The sequence below is a fragment of the Bacillus rossius genome (genome assembly GCF_032445375.1).
Source record: "Bacillus rossius redtenbacheri isolate Brsri chromosome 9 unlocalized genomic scaffold, Brsri_v3 Brsri_v3_scf9_2, whole genome shotgun sequence".
Classification (NCBI taxonomy): Eukaryota; Metazoa; Arthropoda; class Insecta; order Phasmatodea; family Bacillidae; genus Bacillus; species Bacillus rossius.
This window is the reverse complement of record NW_026962013.1, coordinates 7,164,364-7,188,876: the sequence shown is the minus strand read 5'-3', so window position 1 is coordinate 7,188,876 and position 24,513 is coordinate 7,164,364. Positions and strand designations below refer to the sequence as shown.

Genomic DNA, 24,513 nt, shown 5'->3' with positions numbered 1-24,513 from the left:
GTCGAAACGACGCTCGAAGCATCCAGAACAGCGGCGCTTATCCACGCCCTTCCACGCGGTTGGCCTCAATAAGCCCGCGTTATTCCCAGCCCGCCAAGGGGTAGACGACAGCGCCGAGGATGATATGGCGCGGGGGCAGGGGGTTGGCGAGGCCGTACCGCTCTAATCCCGGAAGGTATGCGCGCGTGACGTCATTGGCCGTGCAGGTACCTGGCGCGTCGCGCCCTTGCCTCCCGCGTTCGTAACAATATACAGAAAAAGTCCCTTAATTAATAGTAATGACAAAGGGGAGGGGGGAAACTAACTGCAAAGGCACAGGCAAAACCTCGGGCTTACTCGTGCGGGGCTCAATTGCCGTGCATTAAGCAAGCAGGTAAGTTACAGGACAGGAGAAAAGTTTGGGCGGGCAGAAAGAATACCTACAGCGAGAGAGTTGGTAGCTTTGGAGCCAGGGGTTTCGAATTATTTATTTCACCCGGTCTTTTGTTCCCGCGCGCGCCAACGCAGCGTTGCGGACCGGCGAGAGAACACAAAAGACTTGGATGCGGTGGAGGGGTTGGGGGGTGGGGGCACATCTCCGCGGGAATTGTGTGTTTCCTGGAATGAAAAAGCATCCTCTCGATACCATTAACGAGCTATCGATTGTGCGCGCGCGCGGAGTGGGCGTTGGGCGCTGGAGTATAGAGGTGTAGGCAGAGCCTTGTCCGGGTGTATTGTGCTTTTCCCCAACACCACCTACCACCCTCCACCTCTTTCCCCGTACGTCGACCGGAAGCGGCGGTCTGTATCTCCTCCTGTGGCAGAGTGTGGGCCGGAAGCACTTAGACATTCTCTCTCTCCACATACACACACAGAGAGAGAGAGAGAGAGAGAGAGAGAGAGAGAGAGAGAGAGAGAGAGGTTAGAAGAGAAATATATAACATAAAAAGGGGGTTGTCTGTAAAGTCGGTTTACGGACGATAATTTTACGTGATAACGTCATAAGAAACCATTGATGAAAAAAATTGCATACTTTTTTAATTTTCAAATATTATTTACAGTTTTTTTGCAAATTTAATTTAAATAATTTGTTTAAATATAATCACGAACAATTAGTTAAAAAGCCCGTCTTAACCTGTTTGATATTATAGAAGATTTTCTCGGACGGTGGTTGGCCGGTTCTTAAAATCTCGGCGGAACGTGACAATGAGTCATGATTTTTCGAGCGTGCAGCCGGCGTTCATCGATTTATAAGACGTTATCACATCAAAAAAAAAAAAGGGGGTAGCTAAATCACGTGAGATACACTTTCAGAAGGAAAAAAAGTAATTAAAAAAAGAATAGCGGCTGGAATAATCCCGGGCAATCCAGGGGAAACATTTTTTTCATGTCTGGTTCTTCTGAGCAGGATTAAAAACCCATCCCGTGAGAAACGTGAGAGAAAACGGATTTCAGCCGCGCGGGAGAGCAGACCCCATTTCTACTTTCGGGACGCTGTTTTGTTCCCTGTGGTGAAACTGTTCGGAGCTCTTTGTTTGAGACGACCCACAACCCCCCTTCACCCTCACGCACGCTTTGTCTTCGACAGTTCATTGTGGCATCGACAATGAAGCGCTTATCATAACGTAATTCTCTAAATGTTACGTTTGTGTATTCGAAAATTAAAAAAATAATAATAATAATGTCACTTCGCTTTCGTTTTTGTTTTGTCCGCGACAGTTATATTTCGTCCAAATTGTTCGTTTAAGAATGTGTTACACGATGCGTAAGTATTCCGTTCTTTTTTATATACGTAGGAAGAACCAAAAACAAAAGTGGAAAAATGACGGTTATGTGACTTATTGTAGCACACATGTCTATTGTCAGAACCCGGAAAAAAAAGATTACACTTTTTCACTGCGCAATATGCAAGAATTCAAAGAATTTTGACGTTTGCGTTGCTTCTGCTATTGGTTCTCTGTTAATCTAAGGGCATTCTGGGCCAATCAGAGACCCTCGATCAAAAAACGTACCGAATCACGTTACCCAGTTGAGACTCTTCACAAGTCAAGTAGTAGCCAATGAACAGATTACGTTTTGCCCGAGTATCCAGAGGAACCCGGAGTCTAACCTGGAGGTCATTGAACCCGCGAATAGAATTTTGAAATGTTGTTATTGGTTTCCTGACTTTTAGGGCGTGTCAGATTTGCACGTGGTCCAATGAGAACGCAGTTAAAATGTACAATGGTATGCATTCCATCCTCTCTCCAAATAATAACTAGAGACCAGAAAAATTCGCGGATTCATTTCGTGATAGGCTGAAATTCAAACATGTGTATAATTCTGCTGGTTCTGCTATTGGCTCGCGGTTTAACTGGAGCTCTCTGGGCCAATGAGAGACCATCGACCAAAGAAGCGTCGAATCACAAGCTACCCAGTGGAGACGACTCCAAATTTAGTAACCAATGAACACGCGTGTTTACTTGAGAAGTGCAGAGGTTAATGGAGGCTATCCTAGAGGCCATTGAATCCGGGAATTTTTACGGTCCCTAATAATAACTATTAATTATGTAGGTTTCTACTTAGCGACTGAAAAAAATTCGCGGTTTCAATGACCTCTAGGATAGACCTGCACATTGGCTACTGACTCGTTACAACTGTTAACTGGGGATGCTTGTGACTTGATACATCTTTTGTTGAGGTTTTTTTTTAATAGGCTCAGAGTCTTTCAGATAAACTGTGGTCCAATCACTAAAGTAGTATGAATGTGAACGAGTTAGTAGTCCGGCCTATCGTGAAACGAATCTTCGAATTTTTTTTCCGGTCTCTACTTAATTGTGTGTTTACAAAGGACTGTCGATGCTGCTAACGTCGTAGTAATTTTTCTCTCCCCCTCCCCCCCTCCTCTTGCTGGTCCTTCTGTGCTTGATGAATATCTTCGCGGATCTTTTTTTCTTTCTTTTTTTTTGCACTGCCCGCGACGGAGTACGGCGCCGTAAATCACAAGTCGTGTTTATCGAACAGTGCTGATGGAGGTAACATTCCTACACGCGACATTCCTACATTGCTGCTTCGCTGTGCTTCCCTACTCAGCTTGTCTGCACGGCAGAAAAAAAAAGAGCTAGACTCACCGTTAAACGACTTTCTTTGTGCGAACAAAAAAAAAGATCTTCCAAGCGCAAAATCTTCTGGCCTAATTCAATTAATCTAACTTTAAATCATTGATTTAAAGATAGATTATTTGAATTGAAAAATTCGCGGGTTCATTTCGTGTTATGCTAAAACTCAAATAATTATACCTTAGTGCTGCTTCTGCCACTGGTTCACTGTTAATCTGGAGGACTGAGGGCCAATTAGAGACCCTCACTCGTAGAAGTGTCGAATCACAGGCCACCCAGTCGAGACGACTCACAAGTCACCAGCCAATGGACAGATGGCATTTGCCCGAGTGTGTAGAGGATATTGGAGTCTATCCTGGAGGTCATTGAACCCGCGAATTTTTCCAGTCTATAATCAATAATGATTTAGCTGTTGCTAGCAAAACATTCTTAGATATGTTAAGTTTATTTTAACATTAGTATATATTTCAGGCAGAATTAAAATTTTTTAAAGTAGATAATCGGTAGCCAATGCCACAGTTGTTGAAGGAAAAAAAAATTGTTTCTTTTTCCTATCATTTCAGGTGTTTTCTTTAATATAAATTATATATTGTACGATAAGTAAAGCAATTTAAAAAATAAACGAAAATATTAAGTTTTAAGTGATAATCACATACAAAAGCCAAAATTCCTTGAAAAAACATGCTAATGGAATTAATTGTCATGAGACGGCATGCTGTCACTATCCCTATAGGTACTGTTCGCCCCCCAAAAATGCTAAAATTGTGTTCGATAACGCCCGATGATAGTAAGTTCTAATTATAATCTCCAACTTTAAAAACAGTCACTTAAATGAAAAAAAGACGTTTAGAACTGTTCCTACAATGCAAACAATTTACTTGAGCCAATTATTTGGACGTGTAACCAAATTGGCGCAGCAATTAACTTGAGAAAAAAAAACATAGGCTGAATAAAAAAAAAAATTGGCTGTCTTTAAAGTCGGTTTACGGTCGATAGTTTAACCTGAAAACGTCATAACAAAACATTGATGAAGTGATAGATGCGGCGAAAGCGTACAATGAGCGAAACGGGACACAGAGTAACGGGACAATGTGCGTAACGGGACACTTTTGTGCGTGCAGCCGGCGTTTATCGATTTATTCGACGTTGTCACGTCAAAAAAAGGCTCCACACAATCGTGCAGACGCGGCCAACGCCTGCCTTCATTGTTGCAGTCTAATGAGAGATCAGGGTTTTTTTTTACACGCCCCCGTCGATTATTCAGGGTAATTAGATCCTGCCGTGGCTCGGTGGCGGGGCGGAGCGTCGACGCGTGTGGATGCAGTCTCACGGCCAGCGAGCCGGAAGAGTGATTACCCCGCGCGAGCTGGCGCGCTCCATTAGGGCCCGGAGCAGGGGCGGTGGCGCGGGGTTCAGTGACTAGCAGGCCCCCGCCTAGCAGGCCCCCTGCTGGCCTAACCTGCCTGGCAGGCCCCATAGCAGGCCCCCTGCTAGCCTAACCTGCCTGGCAGGCCCCCTCATAGCAGGCCCCCTGCTGGCCTAACCTGCCTGGCAGGCCCCCCATAGCATGCCTCCACCTAACACATCCTGCTGGCCTAACCTGCCTAGCAGGCCCCCGCCTGGCAGGCCCCCACCTAACAGACACCCTTCTAGCCTAACCTGCACCTGCCTGGCAGGCCCCACCATAGCAGGCCCCCACCTAACAGACACCCTGCTAGCCTAACCTGCCTAGCAGACCTCCCCCACATAGCAGGCGCCCGCCTAACAGGTTCAGCGCCTAGCAGACTCCTGTATAGCAGGCCCCGCGCCTAGCAGACGCCGCGCCTAGCAGACCCCGGGCCTAGCAGGCCCCCCTATAGCAGGCCTCCACATAGCAGGCTCCCGCCTAGCAGGCCCCATGCCTAGCTGAAGTTGCACTTAAAAGCCCATGTGCCTAGCAGGCGCTGCGCCTAACAGACCCCCGCCTAGCAGACCCCCCGTCTAGCAGACCCCCACATAGCTTGTCGGTCGAATTCAAACTCAGTGGCGTGTTACTACCCACAATCATTTCAACGAAATATTTTTTCTACATCGAAAAATTTGCTGTAAGTTTTAAATTTCTTACATATTTACAGTAGAAATGTTCAGCCTCAAATTCAAAGACGTACACCGGTCTTGGGATGCACTTTATACCATAAGACGTATAGAGGTTTCTAAGCTATTTTGTCGTAATGAATGTGCAGCCGAAGATTGTGTGTCGAATAGAGACTCGTGCTGTATATATATGTGTGTTTTTATATCGAAATAAATTTCCAGCAACGCTAGTATCTGCAAACTGTATATTTTGCACTGACAATTCTTTTTTATTATTATTACATCGTCGCTACTGCAGAGAAACGAATTCAGTGTGATGGATTTATATCTTTGTTCTTTACATTTAAAAGCCACCTCCATTAGCCTAAATGCGTACAGGTTTGGGGAGGGGGGGGTGTGTGTTTGAGTGTTTGTGAACATGCCCAACAAAATAATACCAAAGAGCCGAAAAACCCAAAAACAAAAAAAAATTCTCGAAGTTATAAACATTACTTTTCAAGTTAAATCAAGTCGGTTGTGAGGGTTTGTTTCTGTTATATCTTGTGCTGTGAAGTAATACTAATTGCGTGTTTTTTTGTTTTTGTGTGTGTTGCAGGACAAGCTGTTGAACAAGTTGGAGGAGAACGAGCCAGAGCTGGCAACGTCGCAGGAAGATGAGGTGAATATTTTCCTTCTCTGTAGCTCGTTAGTAACCCGTTACCAAGGTTTGGGGAAAAAAAACTCAGTCCAATGATTAAATATTCGATTAAATTTTCCATTGATCTTAAAAGATTTTTCTTGAATGAGACATCAATTAAAATATGTATAAAATATGTGTCAATTTTCATTTTAAAAAAATGCTCAGTATTATCTCGAGGGAAAAAAAAAACGTATCTATAGGGGCAGGCATTTTTCGCAGTAGTTTCGCTGCCATGAAGTTTCATTTGGCACACAAACACGCTTGGTGCGTCCCCCGATGATCGCAAAAATGACTCTTAATGGCACCAGACGAGGGTGCGCCATCTGGACGAAATCAACGGAAAAAGTGAGCTCTGCGCATGCGCGGAATTTGGGCAACAGATCGGCAGCGGATAGCACACTGAAATCCGTTCCCTAAAATAAGGGACTGGCCGAGATCTTTCGTGCACCAGGAATATGGTTAAGGTACAATAGTAGCATATTCAACACATAAACCCCTATTTTTGCGTGTTAGAACACCGGCCTAAAAAAAATATACTCTACGTAATATAAATGCGTTGAATAACACTCAACTATAAATATGTCACACCATTTATCTTTACACCTATCCCTCACTTAGCACGGATTCAGATTGTGCGAATTCATATAGCGCGATTTTAATTTCACTGCCCCAGGCTCAAATAGCACGTCTGTAAACTTCAGTTAGCACGAAATCTCGGCAGGCAAAAAAAAAAAAGTCGAGCATGACGCCACGAAGCCTGTTTAAACTTCTGTGAACATGTGCTGTGGGATACATTTAGCCGAACATTGGGTGGAAGAGAATCGCGCGCAGGTCTGTCTACGCTATCGGCTGTTGTACAAACATCATCTGTGGCAAGTTAAATTACGGCTATGGAGTGTAAAGGTCGCTCCCCCCCCCCCTTCCTTCATTCCTTGCCGACGTACTTCACACGGAATGTCCGACGACGGTGTAAGTCGCCGTTTGTTATCGCCGTGACTGATTCTCCCGAGGCTTATTATAGCTGACGTTTCCGACAAAACTAGGTCCTCGAAGTAATTTTTTTACGTAGACATGATGGTTTCTTCGACCGGAAAACCAAGAACACGGTTTCAAACAACCGTTAAACTAATTGCATGAAATGTAAAAAGTTATGAAATATTTCTTAGCATAATTTTTAGAACTATTAATAGATAGGGACACCTGTATTTCGCGAATACATTTCGTGTCAAGGTATGTCACAAAACACTGTAGCCTTTTCTTAGAGTAATAGCGAATCGTGTACGTGCAGCAGTACGGTATCCACATTCCCATTGGCCCCGTCAAGTGCGGGAAAACACCTCTCGCCGACCACAGCCAATAACTACAAGAAAAAAAACAACGGTGTTTTGCGATGTACCTAGACATGAAATGTACTTATTCGCGAAATACAGGTGTCCCTATTAATAGAGGCTGTTTTGGTTTAATTAAGACATGTTTGCAAATAATCATCCTTAGCAAATACTTAGTCATCATTTACCTTTAAAAGCCACCTCCATTGGCCGAAATGCTTACAGTGTTTGGGGCGGAGGGAAAGGGGGTTTGTGTGTTTGTGAACATGCCAAACAAAATAATACCTAAGAGTCTAAAAACAAAAACAAAAAAAATTCTCGAAGTTATAAACATTATTTTTTTCAAGTTAAATATTTAAGTTTAGTGATTAAAATAAAGCTTGATCTTTGCTCTGATGGTAAATGAACCAGTTAACTATCAAAAAGTTACCGAAGTCCTTGAACTACACACACACACATTCGTTCATTCAAGCACACATGCCTTAGTTAAGGATGTGGTGAGTTAAGCTATTCCTGCAATCATTGTGCTCATTATGTGTAGAGACCGGAAATTTCGCGAATTCGTTTCGCGATATGCTAACATGCAAACAATTGTATTTTTATGCAACTTCTGCCATTGGTTCACTGTTAACCTGGAGGACTGTGGGCCAATTATAGACCCTCAGTCAAAGCAGTATCGAATCACGAGTCTCCCAAAAGAGACGCCTCACAAGTCAGCAGCCAATGAACAGGCGAAGTTTGCCCGAGTATGCACAGGATCGTGGAGTCTATCCTGGAGGTCATTGCATACGCGAATTTTTCCAGTCCCTAATTATGTGCGTTATCTCATTCCTTTAAGGCTACGCTTACAGTGGATGTGTGTTCTGGCAAGAAGAGGGTTCTGAAGAGTTCTTCAGGACAATCAAACAACGCGAATGAAGTGGAAGTGTTTACACTGCCTGCAACCGCCTCTGCAGATTACTTACGAACATATAAGATTTGGTTTGTCGTTCAAAACAGTTCATTTAGTTGTGACTTCCACGTGCTTGTTGTAGGTTATCATTAGGGACCGGAAAAATTTGCGAATTCAATGACCTCTAGGATAGTCTCCATTATCCTCTGCACTTCTCAAGTAAACACGCGTGTTCATTGGTTATTAAATTGTGAGCCGTCTCCACTAGGTAGCTTGTGATTCGACGCTTCTTTGGTGGATAGTCTCTCATTGGCCCAGAGAGCTCCAGTTAAACCGCGAGCCAATAGCAGAACCAGCATAATTATACACATGTTTGAATTTCAGCCTATCATGAAATGAATCCGCGAATTTTCCCGGTCTCTAGTTATCATTAAGTCATAACAATGGATGTACAAAAATAAATATATCTTGTATCTGAAACCGCGTGTCTTTTGGATATGCAAGAAAATAAATTACAACAGAGATCTGTCTCGAAAAGAGTGGGATATATTTGAACGATGTAGGTGTCATTCTGAAATATGTACTCATAAAACTTCATTGGCTGACTTAAAATATCTAGAAATAACATTTGATACTTTCCTTTATCGTCTCTTGCATCCAACAATCCGTTAATATATTCGATTTTTTTTAGTACTCATTAGTAAATTAGTAAAGTTAATCCCGGACTTTCAAGGAAATACGCATCGTCTATGGGTTCCATCTTCGTTGGTGGATAGAAGCAAACTGACATAAGAACACGCCTGCAATGAAAACACTTGTTGTGACCAACAAATCCGAGCTATTCTGACGAATTCATTTTCGTCAGAACACGCATCTACTGTAATCCGTAGCCTATTTCAACAATATTCTTCCGTATTTAAATTGCGACTTAAGAAATAGAGGATAAACCGTGTAAATAGATCACGTAAACTCAGAGCTTTTCCCTCCTTATCCATGCACGCGATACACGTTTCGCTTGTTTATATTACATATTTATTTTTTGGTTCGAGATCCTTATTTGGTATGTTAAACGACTTATTCCGCAAGAACGCGCTCATATATAAAAGCGCATGGAAGATGTTTATGTATATTTCAAGAAGAAACATTCCGTTTTCACATTTCACTTTTGTATTACCTAAAAATTTCCCCCCGTTATCATTTCAACTTCTCAAAGCATTATTATTCGCGCGCGGCTCTTAGCCGGAGGAAGAGCTACCCTCGCTGCTATCTCATCTCTTATTTCTGACACGGCGGCGTGAAGTATGGCCTGCTCTGGTTTTTTAGAAGCTTCTGGAACTCATTCTCGTCTCGTGTGTTCAGGGAGCTAGCTTCATGGTGACTCCGCGGGACGAGTTGCGACAATGTTCCGCGAGGTATCCTTCACACTCTATCTCTCTCTCTCTCGCCCCATCTCTATCCTTCTCTCTCTCCTCCCTTCCTCTCTCTGTCTCCCTCACTCTCTCCTTCTCTCCCTCCCTCTCTCTTCCCTTCTTCTCTATGTCTCCCTCACACTCTCTCGCCCCATCTCTCCTCCCTTCCTCTCTTTCTGTCTCCCTCACTCTCTCTCTTGCCCCATCTCTCTCCTTCTCTCTCCTCCCTTCCTCTCTCTGTCTCTCTCACTCTCTCTCGCACCATATATCTCTATCTCTCTCTCGCCCTCCTCTCTCTCGCCCTCCTCTCTCCCTCTCTCTTCCCTTCCTCTCTCTGTCTCCCTCACTCTCTCTCCCCCATCTCTCTCCTCCCTTCCTCTCTCTGTCTCTCTCACTCTCTCTCGCACCATATCTCTCTATCTCTCTCTCGCCCTCCTCTCTCTCCCTCTCTCTTCCCTTCCTCTCTCTATGTCTCCCTCACTCTCTCTCCCCATCACTCTCTCCTCCCTTCCTCTCTCTGTCTCTCTCACTCTCTCTCGCTCCATCTCTCTCGCTCTATCTCTCTCCTTCTATCCCTCCCTATCTCTTCCTTTCCTCTCTCTGTCTCCCTCACTCTCTACTTCTCTCCCTCCCTCTCTCTTCCCTTCTTCTCTATGTCTCCCTCACTCACTCTCTCGCCCTCCTCTCTCCCTCTCTCTTCCCTTCCTCTCTCTGTCTCCCTCACTCTCTCTCTCCCCCTCATCACTCTCCCTCTCTCCCCCTCCACTCTCTTCCTCTCTCGAACCTGGATCCCTGTGACCCTCCAGCCAGACACGCTAGCCTCTGGACCAAGTGGACAAGGGGATTGTTTGAGGGTCTCTGCATCCTTTCATTCCAGCGACCGGACTGTGTCCCAGGAGGGGTGGGGGGGGGAGAAAGACAGGGTTTTCGTTGGAGCAGTTCCAAGGAAGCGTGGAGCCTAGCGCGTCTCCCGTGCGGCAGACCCCTGGGGGCAGTGTTCCGCACTGCGCACACCTCGGCGCGGGGGGACGTGTAGCGGCAAGTAGGTCGCAATTACTACATCTCCTCTAGCCCCTCCGGCCGCGCTGGACCAGCGTGGAGGGGGAGGGGGGCGGGTAGACCCGGGGCGCCTCTCTCCGCGGCTTCATCGACGTCTCGGACCGTCTCTCTCCCTTCCGTCGTCCGCCGTGTCGCGTCTGGGTCTGTCATCAGAGCGCAACGAAAAGTGCGACGCACAGGAGTGGGGAGGTCGATGGCTAGGGACTGGAAAAATTCGCGGTTTCAATGGCCACTAGGATAGACTCCACGATTCTCTCTATGTACTCGGGCAACTATCGCCTGGTCATTGGCTATACCGACTCGGGACACCTGTTTACTGCGATTCTTGTTATTCGACAAGTACTTCTTTTGTTGAGTGTTTGCCATTGGCTCAGAGTCCTTCAGGTAAATTGCGGTCCAATCATACTGACGCAGCATTAAGCTAAACGAGTTTAAATTCCAGCCTGTCTCGAAAGGAATCCGCGAATTTTTCCGGTCTCTATCGATGGCTCACTCCCGGGTCATGCGTTAGCGAAAACAACGCTACAGTGCTGCATTTTTCGTTATTTTGAAATAAAACAAAGAGCTTTCTCTTTAAAATTTAAATTAAATTAAATTATAATTATGAAAATATGTTCATAAATTTCCAGTAGTACTAGTTTTTTTCAAGTGTACTTTATTGTTTTTTTTATATCGTATCTTTTAAGTAAACTAATTGAACATTGTTTTTTTTATCGTTCAAGTGAAAATTTAGAATTATGAAGTTTCATTACGATCACACGGTTTCCAGAACCCCGTCACGTGAAGTGGCGTAACTAGTACGCCATTGTTCTCGCACCTTCGAGTGTTAAGTCGGAGTCTTCTGAGGGCTACGGGACCTGTTCTTGGTTTGAATCCAGAAGTATACAGAATGTCCAAAAAAGAATGTTCCAGTTTCAACGGTATATTATAACAGTTTAATTTAGACTATTTACAAAATCACATGCATTGAATTGAAGGTTAAATAACATTTTTTTTGTCTTACAACTGTTCAATATGCGCACATTTAGTTATACGCCACGCACATCCAAATTAAAGTTCAATTCTTCTCACACTTTGGTTAACACGTCCGAAGTAATGGCTGCAATAGCCTCTTCAGTTCTCCGTCTCATTTCTGGAAAATCATTATAGGTAGCGGTACGTAGACAAAATTTTTCACAAACCCCCAAAATTAAAAAAAAAAAATTGCATGGCGTTACGTCTGGTGAACGCGAAGGCCAGCGAAAAAGAGCTTATCGTCTCGACAATTACGGCCGATCAAACGGTGATGGACTTAGACGTTAAACCACCCTTGTACAAAGATATTTCAATGGGGAGGGCTGAAATTACAGATTCACTCTAAGCAAAGATCCGCGAATCTGGTCTCTTCCCCTGATGTAGAAATATCCTTTAAAGCAAAGACATTGAGCCACGGAGGTACCCCAAAAAAAACAGCACTAAAGCTTTTTTTTTTTTTAATTTTCCTTTAAACCAACTCATGTTTTTACAATTACCAAATTAGAAATGTAAATATTTGTCAACATAGATTAGGCAAAAAAGCACCGAGTGCTGCAGTGTCTTGATGTAAACACCGACGCTGTAAAGTAATAAATGTGCAAATAAAAAAATTTTTAATCAGTAATGAGGACTGCCGACAGAAGTGAAAACAAAACTATAAACAAACAGTTGTTATTTTTGGATATCCAAATAAATTGTTTGATTTTAAATTAAAACTTGCAAATCAAAGTAAATATTATTATTAATACGTAATACCTATTAATAATATAATTAAGAAAATACAAATATAATTTGAAATAATATTTACAAACTTTGTAAAATATAATTGTGTAACATAAGAAAATATTTTTTGATAAAAATCAGATACTTTTTCGCAATTTTTAAGAAAAAATATTAATAACACAACAAATTTGTTTTATCACGTTAGTAAAATAAATCCTAAATTACCATAAAATACGCATTGCATAGTAATAATTGTAGGTATTAAAAACAAATAATGATGTTCTTAATTTTTAGGTAATATTGGTACAAAGACTCAGTTTTCTTCGTTATTCAAACTATAGGTATCTTTATATGAGAATATTAATATATTTTATACTCACTTTTTACTGCACAGTAATCGTATACTTAAGATTTAAAATAATAAAAATTGAACAAAAACACAATTTGAACACTAATAGGAACAGATATAGTGTTATCGTTAACACGTCACGTGACCATGTCGATGACAACTTGCATTGAATTATTTACTCCCTATCCAAACCTTCCCATAGATGTTTTCACTTCAAAAAAACATATTGAATTTAACTGAATTGTAGGGACCGGAAAAATTCGCGGGTTCAATGACCGCTAGGATGAACTCCACAGCTCTATGTATACTCGGGAAAATGTCACCCACTCATTAGCTGCTGTCGTGTGAGACGTCCCAACGTAGTAGCCTGTGATTCGTTACAGATTTGGTTACGTGTTTCTTATTGGCCCAGAGTCCTGAAGATGAGTTGTGAGCCAATGGCAGAAGCAGCATTGGTGTATAACTATTTCAATTTTAGGATATCGCGAATTGAATCCGCGATTTTTTCGGGTCTCTACTGATGATATAATACCAAAATTATTTTCTTATGAACATTTGACGTAGAAATGATGTAATATTACACATTTAAAAACAAAGTTTTTAAGTTTTCACTACTTCTGTTGACAGTCCCCATGACAGGCTATTTTTTTTTCTCTCGAGGGTACGATTATCGTCTCGTCACCTTTCATCGTCTCCAACCACCCCCTCCGAGGTCGTTCATTCGCTCGCGGATCAGCGCAGTGATTTCGCGCGGCGGTCAGACGGGCGCCGTGATCAAGGACTGTTTGTTTGGTCGGCCGCCGTTACAAATTCGAGTGCTTGCGCCTCGATCTATTTCTGCCGCTGGAGAGAGGGAGGGGGGGAGGAGGGGATGAGCGATATCCTTCATCCACCCCCCACCACTTACTCTCGACCCCCCCCCCCCCACCCCACCACTATAGTTCCAGTGGTCCTCCGGCAAATGGCGGGCCGTCGCTAACAAGACCTAACGACCGGCTGTAAAGCCGGAGCCAGGCGCGGCTCCGAGAGAAGAGAGTCCTGGAGTGTTCCTCCGACGGGAATATACGATCCTCGACGGCCCAGAGACAGAGACCGGGCGGATGAATAGGGCCGGTGATTGGTCCTTCCAGCGGGGGAAATGGGCTACTCTCATTGGCCTAGAGACTGGAAAAATTCGCGTATTCATTCCGCGATATGCTGAAATGTTAATAATTGTACTTTTATGCAACTTCTGCTATTGGTGCACTGTTAACCTGGAGAACTGTAGACCCTCAGTCAAAGCAGTATCGAGTCACGAGACTCCCAATTGAGACGCCTCACAAGTCAGCAGCCAATGGACAGGCGACGTTTGCCCGAGTATGCACAGGATCGTGGAGTCTATCCTGGAGGTCATTGGACGCGCGAATTTTTCAGGTCCCTACAGTCATTGCTAGAATTAAATTATATAAAACATTTTTGATGTTAAAGCTGTTTGAAAATTAGATACGTTATCTCGTAATGAAATAGGACAATTCTCATTCCAAATTTTCCTTTAATTATTTAAAAAAAAACAATAATAAATTAAATAATAATAAATTAAAAATTAATATAATTTTTTCAAAAATAATTATTTGTTACATTAAAATAGTCATGTGTAGGACTTGTGTTCCCTTTGGGCGTGTCTGATTAAAAGAGCGCAATGATTAGGGGCAGGCATTTTTCGCGAATAAATCTGAACGCCTGTTAGACTGCAACAAGGTATACCCGCACCAACGGTTTCTTCCTTGCGATTGGGGGCCATCGGCGAGAGAAGTTGTTGCCTCATTTGGCCGAGCCACTCAGGACGCGTTTGCTTCCGCACTGAACAGCTGTGATTGGTGGTCCAGCAATCGACATGTACATTTAAAGATACCCGCCCAATCATGACACACAAAAACGATGCTACATTGTTTTAACTCCCAGCTAGTCTCAGAATCTTTTCGCGAAATACGCATGCCCCTTAGCAATGATGCAAGGACGGCGCTATCGGCGGTTATCGGTAGAGACCGGAAAAAATTCGCGGGTTCAATGACCTTCAGGATAGACTCCAATATCCTCTCCACACTCGGGTAAATGCCAACTGTTCATTTGCTGCTGACTTGTGAGTGGTCTCGACTGGGTGGCCTGTGATTCGACACTTCCATGAGTGAGGGTCTCTAATTGGCCCTCAGTCCTCCAGATTAACAGTGGACCAATGGCAGAAGCAGCACTAAAGTATAATTATTTGAATGTTAGCATAACACGAAATGAATCCGCGAATTTTTCAGGTCTCTAGTTATCGGGCGCGGGGAAGAGAGAGCAGTCAGCCGGGGAATTTTTTTTTCCCCCTAACCTAACTAAAACTAAGTGTATTTTGTTTGGGAGGGATCTGGGTTAGGGAAGACTCTAGGTGCGTCCCAGGCCGAAGCCCTTACGCCTAATCATGCTGGGTTTAAGCCATGCAGAAAGGGAGACATGCATCGTGTGCTTTGCTCGGGGATTGGCCAGCCATGGCAGCAATTGGCGCCATGACTAACTCCCCTATCTTAATTCTAGACTAATTACTAGGTAAGTTGGGCCCAGGTAAAACCTCCATAGACAGAGGGAAAACCCTGGGCACTTTCATGCTGGATGCAAAAATATCATGCATTATTAGCAGGCAGGTTGAGTACAGGAAAAGAAGGATGGTCCTGGAAGAAGAGTTGGGCAGATAGAAAAATTCTACTAAGCAATTTGGGGCCGGGGATGAGAAGCGCCGCACAGCTATGTAGTTCCCCCGCCCGCCGCGACGCAGCGCCAGCAGCGCGCGCAGTGCGGCGGCCGCCATTAATTATTCCACTCGCCCCCCATCACGCGGTGGCGAAACTGCAGCGGCTCCGCTCGACGGGGTGTGATTGATGGCGTCTTTCCCCTCCCCCCTCCTTCCCTGTTGCCGAAATATTGTGTCCGGCTTCAGCCATCCGCCGCCAGTAATAAATATTAATAGCTCGGCGTGAACCCGCCCTGGAGAGATGCAAAGTTATGGCGGCTGGAGAAGGGGAATAATTTAAAACCCATCCCTTCGAAACTCTCTGGCGAAGTAGGGCAGCGTGACGTTACTCGATGAATGTTTCATCGAAGGGCGAGCGGATCCGCTGCGATATCTATTGCCGATTTCGGGTAGTAAAATACGTCGTCGTGGTTATTCGATTCGCACCACGTAGCCAGCGGTGTCTGAAATATTTTAAAAAAAATTACGTTACGATTTTTTTTACATGTACATGTCTGTAAGTAAGAAGCGAAAAGAACTAATAATTCAGTTCATAATTTTTTAAGTTATTATTATTTTTTTAGATGCATGGAAGGACTTATACTGTTGACAATCATTAGAGACCCGTAAATTTAGTGCATTCGTCGGGCCTCATAATAAAATACAAAGTTATTGGTAGGGGCAGGCATTTTTCGCGAATAAAGCTGAACGCCTGTTAGACTGCAACAAGGTATACGCGCATCAGCTGTTTCTTCCTTGTGATTGGCGACCGTCTGCGAGAGAAGTCGTAGCCTTGTTTGACCGAGCCACTCAGGACGCGTTTGCTTCCGCACTGAATTACTGTGATTGGTGTGCTCAAATTATACATGTGCCTGAAAGATTTACACCCAGTCACAAAACAAAGACGATGTTACAGTTTTTTTAACTTATAACTAGACTAGAAATCTTTTCGCGAAATATGCATGGCCCTACTAATGAGCATTCAGATCTTTCCGCGAAAATTACGTGTCCCTAGTGATAGCATATCACAAAAAAAAATTTTTTTTGGCGTTTAAACTGACAATAATTTATTTTTGAGGCCAGAAAAATGGTTTTGTTTTTCATTACTGCGGGAAAGCAAAAGTTTTTTTTTTAAATTCTAGCCTGGGCCGAAAGGAACCGCTCATTATCCTATCTATAGGTGTAAACGCAGCAGTTTGCGCTGATGACTACACTGTTAGAAATTGCAGTAAATTTAAGGACTTTCCAAGGAATAATTCACCTGAAATAAACTTAGAGTTTTTCGTAATTTCAGATAACTGGATCTTCGTAGAAACTATGACGTATTCCGAGTCGTATGTTTCATTTTAATCAAAGGTAAACACACAAGTGTAGACTTAAGCATTTTTTTGAATGTATTGTTAACATACCAAAAATAGTCTTTTGGATTTATCTTCAGTGTAAGTAAACTCAGTGTTCGTAGATCTATGAAGATAGCAGTAAATTTACGAAGATACCTGGATAAGCTGTTCTTCGTAAATTGAAGGTGAAAAATTTCAACAGTGTAGAGACCGGAACGATTCGCGTATTCATTTCGTGATAAGCGCAGTTCAAATAATTTACATTTGTGCTGTTCCTGCTGTTGAATCGCCTTTTGGTCCGGTTGGCTCTGGGTCAACCAAAGGAGCATAGAAACCCAAGTAACCCGGTGAAGAGACGCCTAGTCAGCAGCCAAAGAACAGGCGCCGTTTGCCCGAGCGTGCAGAGGGCCGTAGTGGAGTCCAACCTGGAGGTCGTTGAACCCTCGACCTTTTGCTGGCCCTATTGATAGGGACCGGAAAAATTCGCGGGTTCAATGACCGCTAGGATGAACTCCACAGCTCTATGTATACTCGGGAAATTGTCACCCATTTCATTGGCTGCTGCCGTGTGAGACGTCCCAACGTAGTAGCCTGTGATTCGTTACAGATTTGGTTACGTGTTTCTTATTGGCTCAGAGTCCTGAAGATGAGTTGTGAGCCAATGGCAGAAGCAGCATTTGTGTATAACTATTTCAATTTTTAGGATATCGCGAATTGAATCCGCGATTTTTTTTTCGGGTGTCTACCTTTTGACGGCCTGGCTGCCAGGGGGTGAAGCAGAAGATGCTGATGTATCACGGCTGGTTATGCTACTGTCATAATCTCCCGGCAGGCCGCTCTTTCCCTTGTTACAACACCCCCCCTCCCTTCCTCGGGTTCCCTCATCACCACCGGCGCATAACCACGTCGCCTCGCCGCCCCATGAATATTAACCCTCCAATAAGCATGCCCCTGTCGGCGTGGTCGCCTGGATGGAGCGCGCCAGGGCAAGTGTTGGGAGGACCGTGAGCTCCCATTTCAGGTCATGATTTTATATTCATACTAATGACTAGGGACCGGAAAAATAGACTCCATGATCCTCTATGTACTTGTGCAGATTTTCACCTGCTGATTGGCTACTGACTCGTGACACCTGTTGACTGGAATGCTTGTGATTCGCTGTTTCTTTTGACGAGCGTTTTTCATTGGTCCAGAGTCCTTCAGATAAACTGTGGCCCAATCACTGAAGCAGCAAGAAAGGCAAATGTATTTGGATTCTAGCCTATCGTGAAATGAACCCGCGAATTTTTAAGGTCTCTACTAATCACTGATCAAATTTCAGACTTTTTAAATTGTTTTACTTTCACGAAATGAAAGAAAACTATACAGCGCATACGTTTTGCCTAATCAGCTGCCACAATTACATTTTTTCTTTAACGTTTATGGGTTGTACAATTAATGAGAATTTAAATTTATTGCAGAACTGAAACTTTTTAGGTTCAACTGCAATGCCACTGGCTACTTCATGATATGGTTTGCATTTCTGTCGCAAAAACTCATTTCATATGATTCTTGGCTGTCAAAATCGTAACAAATTTGAGAATTTAAATGCCGGGTAAAATTAATAAATATTTTCTGAAATAAATTCAAACAATTTCTTGAAGTGCATTGCAGTTAAACATAAACAGTTTCATTTTTTCAATAAATTAAATTATCCTTATTTTTACGACCCAAAAACGTTAAAAAAATGTAACTTTGTCAGCTAATTATGCAGAAAGCATGCGCTGTATATATATATACATACATATATATATATATATATATATATATATATATATATATATATATATATATACACTTCATCTCGTGAAAGTTAAACAATTGTAAAAAGTGTACAAGTTTATGTTTAATTACTGTAAATATAAAATCTTGACCTGAATTGGGAGGCACTCCCTTAAGGCTCGTGCTACAACGGCACGCAAACGTAGACGGCTCTCACGGAACATTTCACCATCGCTTCTGCCGCTTCCACAATCCAACGGAAACGTAACAAATGACAACCAATGATATCGCATTTCAAGGTACACCATATTAATATAATTAAAAAATATATTATTATGCATCGAGATCATAGCACGGGTAGATTTTACGAATATAATATTTAAAAAAAATTGGTTGTCTGTAAAGTCGGTTTATGGACGATAGTTTAACGTGACTACGTCAGAACAAAACATTGATGAAATGATTGCATACTTTTATGAATAAAATTGAATCATTTTTATTGAATTATCACTATTTTGTATGGATACAAAGGAGTGAAATGAAATCTACAATTTAATCGATAAATTTACTTTTATTTGCACTCATTAATTAAAATATGTTTATTCTGTTAAGGATAGGACGATGATAGGAAAAGTAGGAAACGAATGGGAGTGTTTCAAGTTTAATGTGCCTCGAAAAAGTCAAATCGATGGTTGTTCCAATCGAGTGGAAGAGATATAGATGCGGCGCAAGCGTACAATGAGTGCAACGGAACAATGCGCGTAACGGGACAATGTGCGTAACGGGACAATGAGTCATCCTTTTTCGTGCGTGCAGCCGGCGTTCATCGATTTATTAGACGTTGTCACGTAAAAAAAAAATTAGCTAAAGTACCCGGCGTTGCCCGGGCTAAAAACACTAAAATATAATGAACATCACTACCGAGTTTCATGTCTGTAGGACATACACTTTGAAAAAGCGAGAAAATTTGTTTTTGAAGTCCCATTGATTGCACAGTCTCGATGCATCAAGGCTACGCATCGGCAAAACCGGGACGCCAATCTTCAGCTTCATTATGTGGGAAGGCAGATAACTCCTAGGCAAGACGTGACGGACGATACCAAACGTTGGCACCTGTTTGGCTGGGCCATTCAGAACGCGTTTGCTTCCTCACTGGATGGCTGCGATTGGTGTGGCGACAGTGGTCAAGTGCCTGGAAGATACCCATCCAACGACGAAACACAGACGATGCTGCAAAGTTTTTAACACGCCGCTGGTCTGGAAATATCTTCGCGAGAAATAATTACACGGCCCTGCCTCTTAATCATTCTCGTCGCTCATTAAATAAGAGATGCTGAAATTTCGCGGATTCAGTTGGTCGCAAGCTAGAATGAAAAACTTTCATGTTCTCGCACTGTTGTTGACGTTGGAGCTCTGTTGCTGAGATGCGCCTTTCGGCGCCCGTGGGGTCAGCGATTCCCAGCTAGGCGAGAAGTAAACAAGATCAGAATAGTTCTCGCCAGTAAAACAGCCAATGGGGAAAGCCAACACGGGGCTTTGAATCAATCTACCGACGCCAGACAAATTCGCGAAATTCCCGGGATCTTTATTTATTGACCTTTAAAACGGTCAGTTTTTCCATCCTTCTGGACGAGACCGCACGTGATTGGTTTCGAAATGGGGACGCACCACAACGCCGAAACACCACAACGCCGAAATACCACAACGCCGAAAACCTTAACGCCGAATGCCAAATTGACCTCAACGCCGACAGCTAGAAAAATGCTGTGTACCACAACGCCGAAATACAATAACGCCAAAAATGTCATTGCAGGATTGCCACAAAGGTTAGGTTAGGTAAGGTTAGCACACAAATTCATTCAGTTGTTTTTCATTTTGCTCCTGTGCCACCCCCCCTCCCCGCAGCAACATTTTTCGGCGTTACTGTATTTCGGCGTTGTGGTACACAGCAGTTTACTAGCTGTCGGCGTTGCGGTCAATTTGGCATTTCGGCGTTATGGTATTCGGCGTTATTGTACGTTCGGCGTTGTGGTAACGACCCTTTCGACCCTCTTGTAACGACCCTCTTGTGTCCATGGCCCCCAGAAGGTGGACCCCAGTCCTGTTTATTTTTCTGTAATTATTTTTTATTTTCATCTCAGTATCTGAAATAAATACATGATCGCTGTGGTTATTTTAAAGTAAAATAATTTTATAAATGAAACTCATAAAATAGTAACCATAATTTTAACCACGTATTTTCAGGTTAAATAACGTTCTAAAAAAGAGTGTTGGTAAGAAATAACCATGCGATTATAATGTAGCACGTGACTGTAAAATTTGGAAAGGGGGGGGGGGGTGTTGGGGTCTCAGATCTTGGGCCCAGGGCCCGTAATCGAATGCGGGGGCCATGCTTAGCCTATGTCTATAATTTGCCTGAGGGCAGCGGAGGGCGAATCGACAGGACCGCGAAGGAAAGGATGCGCCCGTGGTGCGAGTCTACTTCGCCTCCAGAGCGAACCTCCCGGGGATTCTCGCCGGCACGTCCAGCGAGCCGACCCCAGCCAATCCTACGGGGCGGGCGCGCGAGGCATGCGCCCAATCCCGGGCCCAGCTTTCGGAGCGCGGCATCCCATTGGCTGCGGGGGCGCGGCCGATAAACAACAACCCCCCACCCGCCGCTCCGCGGACGCCGTCATGAATATTAAACGAAAGTGGCTGCAGCGGTGGGGCCACTTCCGAGAGACTGCCCGGGGGAGGGGGAGGGGGATATTGAGGGATGGAGTGGAGTGGGGGGTGGGGGAATCGCCCATGCGCCAATGTTCGACACCGCGGGTGAAGGAATCCCTGGAAGCAGGAAGGGGGGATGGGGCGGGGGGTTGTAACAGGAATCGATGATCATGCGGCAGCTTTGCCCTTTCACTGAAAGGTTCCCCAGCTCCTGGTCCGCAAGTGGTGCACTTCATTCCCCCTCCCTCCTTCCCCCATGAGCGCACTCGGGGAGAGCGCACTCGGCCGTCAGCCAGGCGGGGACGAGACCGCTCTAGTTTACACCCGGGTCCCCTATTTGGTTCTCGAACCAACCAGACAAACCCTTCATCGACAACACCTCACGCTTAGAGACCGGAAAAATTCGCGGATTCATTTCGTGATAGGCTGAAATTCAAACATGTGTATAATTCTGCTGGTTCTGCTATTTGGCTCGCGGTTTAACTGGAGCTCTCTGGGCCAATGAGAGACTATCGACCAAAGAAGCGTCGAATCACAAGCTACCCAGTGGAGACGACTCGCAATTTAGTAACCAGTGAACACGCGTGTTTACTTGAGAAGTGCAGAGGATAATGGAGGCTATCCTAGAGGTCATTGAATCCGCGAATTTTTCCGGTCCCTAGACATATCCCTTTAAAGCACCGTAGCTTCGTCGCTGTGTCTCGTGATAGGCTCTATATCTTACCGGCACACGTCTGCTGATGGTACACGAGCCACAGTCGTTAAGTGTGGAAGCAAACGCGTCCGGAATGGCCTGGTCAGACAGGACTGTGGCTTCCCTTGTAGACAGCCGCCGATGTCAAGGAATAAACCACTGGAGCGGACATGCCTCACTGCAGCATAATGGGCGCTCCGTATTTTTCGCGAAAAATACATGGCCCCGTGGAACTTTTGGTGAAAAAAAAAAATTGTCTGACACAATTTTTTTTTAATATTATTAATTAATGTTAATGCATAAAGTATTTAATTTTCAGTTAAACTTATTTTTTGTTGGTTCACAAGTGGTCATTTTCTTCGTGGGCAGATCCATCCCAAGTGAAGATAGTCCGATCAATTACTGAATGTAGGCAATTGAAAACTTTCCTTGAAATTTTACTAACAATAATTCACTAAGTCTTGAGCATGATTATTTTCCCCCACTTCTGTTTTCATATTCTGTCTCTAAAATTACAGAAATTACAAAATATATCTGTGGGTATTTTTGCCAGAAAGATATAAAGCAGTTTTAACGGTGACATTTTTGTTGGCTCACAGTAATAACTAAGGAGAAGAACATTTCGCGATTCCAGTGACCTCCAGGACATGATTCACTGTCCTCTTCATACTTGAGCGAATACTTGTGTGGTGTCTCAATTGGGTGACTTGTGATTCGGTAACTCTTTGATCGAGGGTCTCTAATTGGCCCGGAGGCATCCAGGCTTACAATGAACCAATAGCAGAAGCAGCACAAAGGTAGAGTTATTATATAGAGATGATCACTAAATGAAATCGCGGAATTTTTCCGGTCTCTAGTACCTAATAACCACTCTATCAAGTTCAAACACACACACACACACACACACACACACACGAAGTATGTAAACCCAGTATATCTCAGAAATGGTTTTCTGAGTATAAAAAAAAACTATTTTCAGGTGGGGAAATAAAAGAAAGGTCGCTGATGCAAACGGCGCTGTCGGAGCGGAAAATGTCACGAATCAGCGAGCGACATAAAGAAGTTCTGCCATTAACATTTCTTATTCTTACTTCGCGATCTTTCCTTCTTTCGCGCCATTTGTTTCCTGATTGCATCATGCCTCGTGCTCTTGGAACAGTTTCATTATTAATTATATGCTTGACCGAAAATTCTCAGCTTTAAATTATAGCGAACGATATAATTTCTCAGCGAACTGTCTAAACTATATTCCAGAGGTCATAAAGTACACTGCAAAGTTTGTTTTTTTACAGAAGGTTTGCCTTTTATTTCAGTACGATTTTTTTTTGTGGTTTCTGTTCCAAGACTTTCCAGTTATAATTCATGCGTGCTTCATTCTTGAGAAAAAACCTCTTTAAGATAATTTAAGTAAAGAGCCACATTATTTAGAAGATTTATTTCACTTCTGGAAGAACTAAAATTGCCTGCATATCATCAAGACCTTTTAGAATGAATGTTCTTTGGTCAATAGCATGATCACATTTTTTTTTAAGTTTACACATTATCGCACTGCAATTTTTTTTTTTGTAAATGGAACAAAATATTAATGTAAACTTACATATATTTCTAAATTTGTGCATTCACATGAATATACTGTAGCCTATCAATACAAAGTAGTATTTGCAGTAATGCATTATGTTGTCCAGTAGTAACTCCAATAATAAAAGTTATTGGTCAACCGTTCTCTGAATACATTTAGACCGATAACCTCAAATATTTTTAATACCGTGTTACACTTTCAAAGTTTATTTATGGTCTGAGCTATCTCGATCTTTTCAAATTTTTTTCTCGATTTCGATATTAAACAATACATCCTTGAGCTGGATGGATTTTTTTTTTCAAATTTGTTATTATGTTCGTGCATTTATAAAATTTTTGATTATGAATAAATTTAAGTCACAATAATATTCGCTATATAACGAAATAAATTTTCAGCGTTTTTTTTTTAAGTTATAGAAACATAATTTCATTTTTACGCATAAAATGTTTTTGTATACGACATTCATATTAAAAATTTTTTTCAGTTATTTAACTTTTTTAGCTTCTTTAAACAGCCGTGTGCTCTTCGGCATTTCGTTGAGACGGAAACGAATGTCATTCCCGTTTACGCTAGGCACGATTTTGAATGGCCGATCGCATCCAACATCCAACTTATTCTAGGACCCGTCCTCTGTGCAAAATATCTGATGGAATCTCAAGTCATCGAACTTGTCAAATGAGGGACGACAGAATTGTATCCCCTTGGAAAGGGTACCTTTCATACTTATGGTGGCGATAGTGTAGCTGGGTAGAAACTGGAAAGGTACCCTTTCCGATTTATTAAAATGCATATTATTTTCTGCTTTAAAATCGTGAAAGTTATCCCCTCTAACCTAACCTAACATAATCTAACCTAACCTAACCTAACTTAACCTAAACTAACCTAAACTAACCTAACCTAAACTAATCTAACCTAAACTAACCTAAACTAACCTAACCTAACCTAAACTAACCTAAAATAACCTAACCTAAACTAAACTAACCTAACCTAACCATTCCGAGCACAAACATGTCGCAAACTGGAAAGGTTACCTTTCCAAGGGGATAACTTTCAGGATTTTAAAGCAGAAAATAATATGCAT

At 42.9% G+C, this 24,513-nt stretch overlaps 1 protein-coding gene across 1 annotated transcript in view; it reads left to right on the top strand.

Moving 5' to 3' along the window:
* The window catches only part of LOC134542847 (nucleolar protein 58-like), a 171,683-nt gene that overhangs the window by 97,494 nt on the left and 49,676 nt on the right, over positions 1–24,513 (top strand). Inside the window, exon 2 of the mRNA XM_063387415.1 lies at positions 5,746–5,808. Coding sequence (XP_063243485.1) covers positions 5,746–5,808 — 63 coding nt within the window. The remainder of the gene's footprint in view (positions 1–5,745; positions 5,809–24,513) is intronic.